Genomic DNA, 12,410 nt, shown 5'->3' on the forward strand with positions numbered 1-12,410 from the left:
AATGTCTTTCCCCTGCCCCTGGTTTTAGTATTTAAACATCAACGGTTGCAGGATGGGCCTCATTTCTTCTTCCCTTGCTCCCTTTGTCCCTAATGCTGGCTGGATGATGCATGAGACAGATCTGGAGTGAAAGGTCACGTCCACAGGAGAGAGTGTGAGCTTTAAAGAAGAGTGTGTGTTTGAGCAAGAGCGTGTGATGTAATCAGAGCGGCTCTGAGGTGCGGGCAGCTGATGGAGTGATTAATAAGGGTCCATCAGTAACCCCCGGCGACAGGCGCTGCTCTGGCTGAGAGCGAGTGACCCGCTGATGCACTGTCTTTGACTGTGTGAGTGTCATCATTCCCTCCTCAGCGTAATTCATCACCGCCACGGTCCAGACAACACATTCTCTTTCTAGACCCAACAATCCCCAACAGAACTGAGCCCTGGAGTCTGACCCATAACCTCACTGGCCCGAAAACAACATCCTCCACTCTACTACTAAAATCAAACATGGCTAATAACCTCCGAAACAACCCTGTTCCTGAAGTGCCCCAACATTGCACATTTGGAACGTGTCCTTTTTCCAAGTCACCTCAGGGTCATGGAGTCTCTACTAATGAGTTGGTGACCTGAATGGGGTGTGTTTGATTAGGGAGACCTTCAGAATGTGCACCATTCTCCACGGCTTTGAATCCTCTAAAACATCCTTGCGATCAAACAATATCGGACAACAATATTCTTAAAGGGTTGCTATTACTCACATTAATTCAGATGAAACCACCAATGGCAAATGGAGTATTTTAATGATGTTTTTCATACTTTGCTGGACCTTGATGGTGTCATTTACATGGTAGTCAATGGGGCAGTTGCAGGCCTCCTGGTTTTCATCATGTAAACTACCCTAAATTGTGTTCTAAAGACACACGAAGCTTGGTTTTGGAACGAAATAGGTGTAAGTGATTAATGACAAAATTGTAATTCTGGGGTGGAGCATCCCTTTAAATCTGTCACTTCTTGACTTTGAATTTGCACTGATGTGTAGAAAAGTTCAGTTTAGTTAATTATATTTATATTATTAATTATATTAGTGTTAGAGCATGACCTCATATTCTACTGCACATATTCTGAAATATTTGTAACTTTCTCTGGGAACCTGATCTACAGCATTGCCTGAGCACCTCTGTGCAAAAGTTAAACTAAACTAACATTTATTGTAGTGCTATTTATATAGTATGCATTAATATTTTGATATAGTCTGTGTTTTTATATTTTAACATGTTTATATTCAATTAAAAATATTACATTTTTAGTTTAACTTTTAGTATATATATATATATATATTTTTTTTGGTACTTCAGTTTTTTTTATATATATATATATAAACCAAGCGCTGAAATTGTTTTACATTTTCAGTTAACTTTCACTGGAAACCTAATCTCCAGTGTTACCCATGTGCCTCTGCAGTGCCAACTAAATTGATAAACAAGCAGCTAGCATTTATTTAAGCCTACAGATTCCATGCAATAACTACAGATTTCAGTATACGTACAAATACCTGAGAGGAACTGCCTTTTTTTGAAATCTTCTATATACTCTATAGCCTTGGGCTTCCCTTTGAAAGTCTCCATTCTGCTCAGGCTTCCACAAACGCAGGAGGTAGATTTAATTCATTGAGGCACAAGGTGGTAAACAGGCTAGCAAACTCTGCCAATAGTGTCCATGGTGCTTCAGAACAACATTTCAAAGACTCGGTGTGTTTTATAAAATATGAATCATGATTCTGAGGCTTAATTCTGTTCTTGCCAGGGTCCTGGCTCGATTTCTTTCTTTCAGTAGCAATCTTAAAAACCCAAGCCAGGCTAATTAACAGGGGATATTCATTTATAGACGAAGTTTTAACGAACAACCCACACCAATAGCTTCGTTTTTTAAAGTTCGCCATAATAAAAAACGACAGTGCTGCCAAAGAAGTCTCCGCAGCCCCTGAAGACCACCTTGGAAAATGAATTTTACCCTTGTGATTTAGTGTGTCAGATGTCTTTTTTTGAATTCTGAAGAGTGTGTGTATGGAACAATGGTGTGTGTGGGCACTGAGTGGCATTTGTGCCCCATCTACACACGCCGCCATTGTCCTTTTCCCTTTTGCTGTCTATTTACCTTTTGCATTGCATTCCACACACGTTCCTGATCAGGCCGCTTGCCTTCAAGGGTGTCCATGGTGTCTGCCATTAGAGCCAGCAGCTGCCAGGAGGAGATAAAGATTATCACAGCTCAGTTCACACAAACGCCATAACTTTTCTAAACACTGCACCTTAAAAGCTAATTAAAAAATCATTTGTTGGCAGCTGATTTTTATAAGTCATCCTTCATATAATGAGGACTTCCGTCTTGTTCCCCTTTTGGGTGTTGAAGAGAGGGAGGGGTGGTCTTGGGTTTTTACAAGGCCGGTGGTTAGAAACTGAAACAATGTGGACAAATTGAGGAACAACACTCGTCCATCACCGGGCACAGCAGAAGGGAATATGACTCGTTCGGCTGAGAGAGTGAAAGAAACATGCCGTTGACTTATCATTTATTAAATAATATTACATTCATACCTCTATAGGAAAGCATAGGCCATCTTGAGATTGTAATGAAGAAAACATCTCATGAAAATCTTGTTACTGAATGATTATTACAGGCAAAGATTATATTTCAGATATGATTCATATTTTCTTGTAGGAAAAAACCTGTAGGAAAAAGTGTGTAAAAGCAAACACAAAACTAAATACGTAACTAAGATTAAGAATGTTGAGACCCACTGTTAAAATGATAATTCCTAAATTATTTCAAAAAGGGAAAAAAAATTAAATCTGAAGTATATATGGCTTAAAATGATGAAGATATGTTGTTTTAAATATATATATATATATATATATATATATATATATATATATATATATATATATATATATATATATATATATATATATTTACATATGATCTGAATAACGTTATATGTTAATATTATACTATATTATACTATATATAATATAATTATATCTGAATAAATAAACTTTCTATTGATGTATGGTTTGTTAGAATAGGACAATATTTGGTTGAAGTTTCGATATTTTTATGGAAGGAAATTAAGAAAAACATCTTCATAGAACATGATCTTTACTTAATATGCTAATGATTTTTGGCAAAAACTATTATTTTGACCTCAAAGTTCACTTTCCCACAGCTAAACTTGATTAGGTTGGAGCTAAACTCTGCAGGAAAATGCACTTGAGGTCCAGAGTTGAAGACCGGTTCTGTAGCAGACCATCATTAATGTGAAAAAAACTAAATATAGTTAAAACGTCATACTTTTAAAACCACTTTTGCTAAAAGTTATTTTTTCAAAAATGTCTGGGAACATGTGATTCAAATTTGATGGATTTGGTTGGTCGCCTGCTTTTACTAAGTGCTGTTCAAGTAGAGTGTCTTTTGTGAGCTGTGCAGTATATATAAAGAGTGTAGTCACTTCGCCGTTTTCTTCAAACCTTTTTCTTTACTTTTATTCATAATAGCACATAACATTTCCGGACGCAGTATGTGGCCCTGAATCTGTATTCACCAAGATGCAAAAAAAAAAAAAAAAAAACCCCACTGTTTTAAAGCTACAGCATATACTTTCCATCTTATTTATAGAGCTTCTGTCAATGAACAGAGGTGTTTGCTTCTGTAATGAAGATTTCTATTGAAGTACTCATTTAGGTCTTTGTAATTTGTCAGTATGATTCTGGAAGGTGTTGTATTGCGCCCATACAAACATCACGCTAATTGAACGCCCCGTGGCTCTCCATTCATGGCAGATTTGGTCGAAATCTCGCATACATCACGCTCTATTGATCTGGGCTAATCTCACCAGTGTGGAGCGCTAATCTAGTAAAGAGGCAATTATGGTGTTTCAGCACTGTATGCCAAAATGAGATTTATGCCACCTCCTTCTTCTATTCTTTTTTTTTCTCGCTCATTTTCTCTCTTCTGTTCCATCACTTCTATATCTGCACACACAATAGCAGTTGTCTTCTTTGTCGGAGCTAGTTTCTCTTGGAGCCTCATAAATATTCACAGCAGAGCTGTTTTATTGCCGTGCATAATTCAGGCCTTTATTAAAACAAGCTGGCCCGGTTCTGCTCTTGTGGTGTGATGTTACTTGATTGCATCAACACTCTCTCATAGTAAGACCAAGGAGGTCTATTGCTTGAACTTTATAGTGATTTTCTCATAGCGCCACAAAAACAGATCTAATGCCTATTAACTCCATCGGGCTATAAATGTTAGCAATACATGGTGCTTGTAAAACTTTTTTAGTCAGACTCACAATGCATAGCTTATGCCTGTGTTTTGATTCTGTTTCCAGTTTGATTCTGATTTCTTTGCATGTATTTTAATTTGCTTATGTGTTTTTGCATTCACTACAAAGTTCATAAATTTGTTTTGGAATCAGACTGCATTCAAAGTCCATTTCAGGGGCCGTTCACATGTCGCACCTAAAAAGCATGGTAAACACAAGGGGTTTTCTCGCTTTCTCCTTTTTTCTAAAGCATTCGGGAGCTTGAGCTCTGGAATCGTCTGCCGTCGCTAAGACTCTATGATCTGCCCTTTCCTTTCCAGCAAAGGATACACGGATTTGCAGCACAAAAAATCGCTTGCGGTAGCTCTGCTACTATATTTACTTTAAAATGGCTATCTCTGACCAACATTGCTTTATTTTGGTTGAACTTTCAATGTTGTTAAGGAAAAGGATGAAGCTGATTGGTTGATTCTTGTCACGTGATCCAAGTTACACTATAACGAACTTGAGTGCGCAAAAGACGCCACACGTGAAGGGCTCCTAAGGCTATTCTATCATTTTTGTTAGACTAAAAAATCCACTAGAAAAAAAATTTAACTACGAAAAGAGGAAATCAGACTATAATGGCTGCACTGTCAATTTTGGATTAATTCATCCAGCTCATGTGCAGCCTATTTTAATATGTAATTTAAAAAAAAAAAGAGATTACTCAAATGAAAATTAATAAATGTAATTTTTTAACTATAAGACCTGTAGAAAAAGGTTAATGGTTATTTTCTTCCAGAACGTAATTCAAATTACAGGTAAAATTTAACTACAAAAAAAGTCTTTATATTAACAGTACATGTTGGCATATTTTACACACTTTTCTTACAGTGTGTCAATGAAGAAAAGTAAGTGTTGTAGTTACAGCAACTAGTGGCTAACTTGGGTCAGAGCCCAGTGAGGGCAGTTACCATCCGCAACTGCTCTCAGATCAGTGTTAAGTGTGTTGAGGATGGCCCAGAGCTATCAAAAGATCTGCATAAGTAGCTCAGCCTGTTCACAGCGAGGGGAACACTTAAACAGCGATAAAAGGAAATAAAGGAATGATCTCTATGTAAATGTGCATTTAGACTAAATTCCCACTTCAGACTGATCGGAATCCGATAGAGAATGTTTATAATCCTTTGATTTCGTCTCATTCTTGTATATTTCAGTGCATGCACACTCCAGGGATCACCACCCCGTCTCATTCCAGCTGCCTGCTTCCTCCACCTGTACTCGGAGAGGAAGCTCGGCCCTGTGCAGCTCTTTATCTGCATATTTTAAATGCCTTTTGGAGGAACATTCGTTTGAAGTTGGAGATGAGGAGAAAAGCTTTGTTTCCATGTAACTTTTCCCTTTCATCAAATGACATTAAAAAGCGCAAGAGAACAGTGGAAATCTGCATCCAGAAATTTGCTACAGGAATTTCTGCCATGAGAATATGCGAGCACACGAAACTCTTAACGCTTTTTCTTCCATGGAAAACAAATGGAGTCATTAATAGCAGAACGCCCATGTTGCTTTATTTACTTTAAAAGAATTGAAGATGTGAAGTACACTGCAAGTGCATATTAAATAAAACTAAGTGCACTTCTTTTTTTTTACAAGGGCATGGAGCACTTTTCTAATGCTTTGTAATGCTTGCTTTTCATTGATGGAGCTTCACAGCGCCTGGCCCCTATTTGCTTTCATTCAATAAAAATAGAATAATGTACGTTTTTCATCTCACCCTTTGTGTTCCTTGGAAGATAAACATTATTTAATAGAGTGAGGGGAGAAAAAGTGAATGTCTCACCAGCTCTGTGTCAGAAGGACTGATGTCCTGCAGGTAGGGTGCGACCGCTAGCTCAGCTAGCGTGTACTGCAGTACATGCGTGTGTTCTCTGAACCTGTTCAGCTGTCCTAGGACACTAGCATACTGCAGTCGCTCTATGAGTACAGATCCTTGGGAAAATCCCACCTAGACACACATCAAAAACATGTTCATTTATACCATACTGCATTTAAACGTAGACATAAAGGCACATTTTTACATTCTTTTGGGCCACTGGTGACACTGAAAGGAATTGCAGTCTGCTTGTTTGAGCAGACCGACTCATTCTGGCTCAACCAATGGTGTGAATTTCGCCACTGGATTTTTTCTATTTCACTTCGTGCTTTTATCAATGACAAATTATGGGCCAGTTTTAATAAAGCAGTCAAATGATGGAATTTCAGATTTGCCTTTTTTCTTTGGAGCTGTTAGGGCATAGACAAGATCCCTAAATTTGCAAATATTAAAGTGTCAAAACCAAAGAGATATTCTTTATAAAAGTTCAAACTTGACCACACCCCACTAAAATGGCTCATTTAAACATGCCCCCACATCTCTACGTCACTGTGTGCGGTAGATTTTATAACACCGCCCAAATGTTTCAGCAAAGAAAGATGCCAAAACTATTATTCTTGCTGTAGTGTTGCTGCTGGCGCCATTTTATGGAGCCGCTGTGTTTTGTTTGCGAAAATGAAACTGCTTTTTTTAGGCTTCCAGAACAGTTCAACACAAATATTACAGTGTGTTCAGCTCATTTTACAGAGAACCGATTCCTTAACCTGATAGAGCAACCTGTGCTGGCTGTGCAAGTGAGGCAATTCCACCTCTGCAAGGACAGTCTGGTGCTTCTGACTCACAATTTGCAAGTAAGTCATGTTTTCTTATTAAAATAATCTGCTACATACTATTCAAACACAAGTTTTGAGCAGTGAAGAGTAATGCTTGTTGTTTGCCGTTTTGAAAACGTGCAGCATGACGCATAAAAATACAGTAAAAAGTCTGTACAGTTGTCCCCACTGGATCAACAAATGACTAGTTTGAAATGTTTTTTATTGTTTTTGTATCATAACACCGAGACACAGCATCAAGTTATAGTTAGGGGCGTAAAATTTCTGTAACACACTTGAGGTATTCAGCCAATCACAACTCACTAGATAGCTGGCCAATCAGAGCACATCTCGCTTCTCTGAACAATGAGCTTTGTAAAAAAAACGATGCATTTTAGAAAGGCAGGGCTTAGAGGAGAAACTATAATGTACAGTATCTGAAAAATAATGTGTTTTTTTTACTTTAAACCGCATAAACATTACAGCATAGTGCATTACACCAAATACACAAAATAATGTTTCATAAATCCATTAAAGCTCATATGGGGGAGGAAAATTCTACGGGTTATTTCCTGACAATGCGCACATTAAAGAATACAGACGCAGCCAGATAATTTCCATAATGACCAGCGCCATCTACTAAGAGCAGGGCAAATTACCGCCTGCTTTAAGACATGCTTATTTGGGGTGTTAAATAATGGTGCAAACCACAGTAATTTGACGAGCGCAAACATTAGTAAATTGCGTTAGGTGATTTATATTAATACTCTCCCCCATAAATTTTGTGTCTGACAGAAAACACCAACAAATGCATATTCAATAAGCTCAGAGGTAAAAACAACTGTGTTTATGCGTTTCGGGGGTAATTCTTTACTGTCTCTTTAGTAAATCATAACTGTACTATTTCAAGGCTAAAAGAAATCTGGCCCATAATCTTCAAAGGAATAGTTAAAATATTTTTGACATCCACTAGACTGGACTTTTTGCTTAATTTTCCTCTTTAAATTGGTCAAGTATCAAATATAAAGTATTAAAAGTATTAAAAAGTTTTTTTTTTTCCCACAGAGAACCTAAAACCGAACAAGTTCACCAATCCTTGCAAAAATACATAGCCACTCAAACAATAACAAGGCAACATTCACTTTTTGCGATAGGGTTCGACTTCCACACAAATCTGTCGCAGTCACAGGAGTGTTTATGGCAACTGAATGTGTTGTTATTGGGTTCTGTGTGTACCAGTGTGTTTCTGTCATGTTTTTCTGATGCCAAGAGTTGCGCTGTATGTAAATGAAGTCATTATAAATTGAAAAAGGGACGCTGACCTTTTCCACAGAGAGTAACAATACAAAGAAGAAGAACAAACACTTTTTAAAAGTGTCAGCATACGGGGCTTTTGTTTGAAACTGACAGCTCCCAGTGCCAAAGCGTCCCTCAGAGCCATTTCGCACACGCCGCTGAAGTGCTACAAAAGCAACTCCATGTTCCCTGATGATTCATTATGTCAAATACCTTTTGGCATCTTGTGCTACACGCATTCTTCTGACACTGAAACTTGACAAAAGGCTACAAAATGTAAGAAGTCAAGTTGAAAAACAGCTATTCTTTGGCTATTTTGTGTTGTGCTCAACTCCACCCCTCGTCCCAAGGTTGCATCTTTCCCCTGTGGACCGTTTTTGGCCTGTCGAGGTCACTTGTCTAAATGATGCTCCACTCCATGCCTTTTTAGACTTGTGTGAGCTCTGTTACTCTCTAGTGACATTCATCCACTTTATGGTCATTTTTATTACCAACACACATCCCCCAGCATGGATCATTCTTCACCACTGCTGTCTCAGTACTTTTGGGCATTTTTTCATCACACTGCACTGTTTACTTTCCATAAGCTAAGCAAAGGAGACAGTGAGCTAGATCCCCCCCAAAAAGGGAAAAAAATATATAGATAGATAGATAGATAGATAGATAGATGGATAGATGGATAGATGGATGGATAGCTGGCAAATAAAAATTGGTGTGACAGCCAATAAAACACATACACACATATATATATATAAATATACAAATAGCATATATATATAGACATATATAGTATTGTATACTATTTGCCTTCAAAACAGCAGCAGTTCTTCTATAGGTACACTTGCACACAGTTTTTGAAGGAACTCGGGCTGGAGAACTAACTACAGATCTTCTGTGGATGTAGGCTTTCTCACATCCTTCTGTCTCTTCATGTACTCCCAGACACACTCAATGAAGTTGAGATCAGGGCTCTGTGGGGGCCATGCCATCACTTCCAGTAATTCTTGTTCTTCTTCACTCTGAAGATAGTTCTTAATGACTTTGGCTGTATGATTGCGGTCGTTGTCCTGCTGCAGAAGAAATTTGGGGCCAATCACATGCCTCTCTGATGATATTGCATGATGGATAAGTATCTGCCTGTATTTCTAAGCTTTGAGAACACCATTAATCCAGACCAAAAGTCTCCATCAAGAAACTGCCTTCTGCTACAGCCAACTATTTCACATTTTGACTCATCAGTCCAGACTCATCAGTCTGGCATTTTTTTGCACCCCAGTTCCTATGTTTTCGTGTATACTATGTTTTTAGAGTGTGTGTGTGTGTGTGTGTGTGTGTATATATATATATATATATATATATATATATATATATATATATATATATATATATATATATATATATATATATATATATATATATATATACATATATATGTATATGTTTGTTTTTTGCTTTTTATTTGTCAGCTATATATATATATATATATATATATATATATATATATATATATATATATATATATATATATATATTCAAATTTAGAAATAAATGTAAAAATAATTTATTACAAAAAGTCATTACATTTATGTATTTATGTTACGTCGCTTTCAATAAAAATGTCTGTTAAATGGAAATTTTGGAAATATAAAATACTTAATTTTCTGATATTTCATAAACCTATATTCTGTTTGGACATGGAAGCAGTGGAGCTGTCATTTTGGAAACTTTGATATATGAAATCCATCCTTAAATGCCCAGGGATAATTTAATATTGATGTACAGTATTTAATAATTTATATATTTGTATGATTCTGTGACTCAGCAAAGGCGCGTGTGTGCAGATTCAGTTCTGAAATCTGCTGTACTGCTTGACAGGTTGAGTTCTTCATTCTGAAAATGAATGTGTTGCCACAGACTTCATCACAGTGGAGATGAAATCAACTCTGTGTTTTAATCGAGAGCTGATGGCTGTTCTCGACTGGAGAATAACTGACTAATGTAATTTAACGTTGTGTCTGGGCCAATCAAACATTTGCCGTTGCTGCTCTAATTCAATCAGTGTCCTCAGAAATAAACGCCCTGCGAGTTCAACCTCCAAATGAAATGAAAACTTCATCTGTGGCCGTGTTTGTGTCTCCCGTAGTCCATTGTGAAATTGGAGAAAGATTGCAATTATTGGTGGGATGTGCCAGGGATACTGACAGTGTGGGCTTGTTAGTCATTGATGGCCCAGCAAGTGTATATAATTAGGAGTGTTGGCTAGCGGAAGCAACACTAGCACTATTGCTCATACTTGGGTAAGTGATTTGAACAAAGTCCTAACCCAATATGTTAACCTTCGGCATATAACTCCTCCTGCATTGTTTGTGCTTTAGACATGAATGATATTCTGTTGTGTGGGTGACTGATTTTTGATAATACAACAAATGAGAAAAAAAGAGCTAAGAGATAAGAGATAAGTAACCACCTGGCAACCCATTAAAACCCCGTAAAATACCCTCAAAACACCTTTTGATTTTATTTTTTATTTACTCACCTTCATGTAGTTTCAAACCTGTATGAATTTCTTTCTTCTGTAGAACATAAGACATTTTGAAGAATGTTGGTAACCAAACAAGGTTCAGTGTGATCTGAAACAGTTTGCTTTAAACAAAATAAATTCCTTCGTGTTTCAGAAGGAAGGAAAGAAAGAAAAGGTTTGGAGTGACAGGTGAGTAAATGATGATAGAACCACATAGCAACAACCTGGCAAACAGGATATGGCAAATAATACTTATAAACCTCCTCTTGGACAGTCATTAAGCATCACACAAGAACATCAATATATACCTACACTTAGCTTAGTGCACTTAATGAAATCTAGAACGGGCAGGATCTTCTTTCCTTGCATCTCATACATCATCTCAAGGTCTCTATAGCTGGGAGGAGTGAATGGAGATCTTTGCCCTGTAAAAGAAAGTCAACAAACAAACAGTGCGTAAATGTTCTTATAAATTATTTGGTCATTTACAGCAGAGGCCAAATGTCTGAGACATTAAATATCAGATAGATAGATAGAAAGATAGAAAGATAGATAGACAGACTGACAGATAGAACTACAGACAGATTTTTTATAGTTTAAAGTTTTTATAGTTTCACTTTTTTTAACCTTTTTCTTTTCCATTGTTAAAAAATGGTTTAATAAGGAACAAAAGAAACAATCAAAAACGATTAGTTTGGCAGAACTCTCTTTCTGAGAGAAGAACTGGAGGCAGTGGAGGTGTTTTGAAGGCTCAGTGGGAGTGGGTTCAGGAGTTTAGGTGCCATAATGCTAAATACTCTACCATCTATTGAGAAAAGTAGAATTTTTATCAACTATTCATAATATTATGCATGATAGGAGGGGGACTGACTCCTGGGGCCATGAGCCACAAAAATCCCCCCGAGGGACCCCCACTGCAGAGATTTCATGGCCTTAAACCAAGGCCGTTCAAACTCTGTCCTTGAAGGCTGGTGTTCGGGAGACTTTAGCTCTAATTTGCCTCAACACACCTGCATGGAAGTTTCTAACATGCCTAGTAAGAGTATGATTGGCTGCTTCAGGTGTGTTTGATTAGAGTTGGAGCTAAACTCTGCAGGACACCAGCCCTCCAGGACCAAGTCCCGACAGCAATGCCTTAAATCACACAGGGTTGTACTGCATACTGTTATTCGTAACATACAGTGATGTTGCAGGTAAACAAATCTGCAGCATACAAAACAGCCTCTGTGCACATAATATTATGACGAGTTGAATATGGAAGGCAAATCATGCAGCATTAGTACCTTTGCATAACAAGTCTGAACAGCACCTTGAAGATGATTGATTAATATAACGATCCATGCAGTGGCTGTACCTTTGAGACATTACACAAATGCCATAGATTTTCTTCTTCTTAGTAGAGATCATTCACGAATTCAGCCCGAGCTCTGCCGACCTCTCCTGCACTATGCAGGCTGGCTACCGGCAGTATATCTGACATCCATGTCATCTTTGCCTCTCCGGCTTTGCACGAACCAAGGTTAATTGAGAAATTTTATGCCATTGATGTCAATACATTGATTGGCCCCTGTAATCTCTTGTCTGCTTAAACAGAACAGAAAAGGGCTGAGTTAATAGGAA

General features: G+C 37.6%; 1 protein-coding gene across 1 annotated transcript in view; it reads right to left on the bottom strand.

Annotated features, from left to right (window-relative positions):
- The window catches only part of LOC122353772 (spermatogenesis-associated protein 16-like), a 107,430-nt gene that overhangs the window by 5,072 nt on the left and 89,948 nt on the right, over nt 1-12,410 (bottom strand). Inside the window, exons 9-11 of the mRNA XM_043251651.1 lie at nt 11,103-11,215; nt 6,129-6,293; nt 2,140-2,223 (exon numbers count right to left, since the gene is read on the bottom strand). Coding sequence (XP_043107586.1) covers nt 2,140-2,223; nt 6,129-6,293; nt 11,103-11,215 — 362 coding nt within the window. The remainder of the gene's footprint in view (nt 1-2,139; nt 2,224-6,128; nt 6,294-11,102; nt 11,216-12,410) is intronic.

This window comes from Puntigrus tetrazona, chromosome 11, assembly GCF_018831695.1.
Source record: "Puntigrus tetrazona isolate hp1 chromosome 11, ASM1883169v1, whole genome shotgun sequence".
NCBI lineage: Eukaryota > Metazoa > Chordata > Actinopteri > Cypriniformes > Cyprinidae > Puntigrus > Puntigrus tetrazona.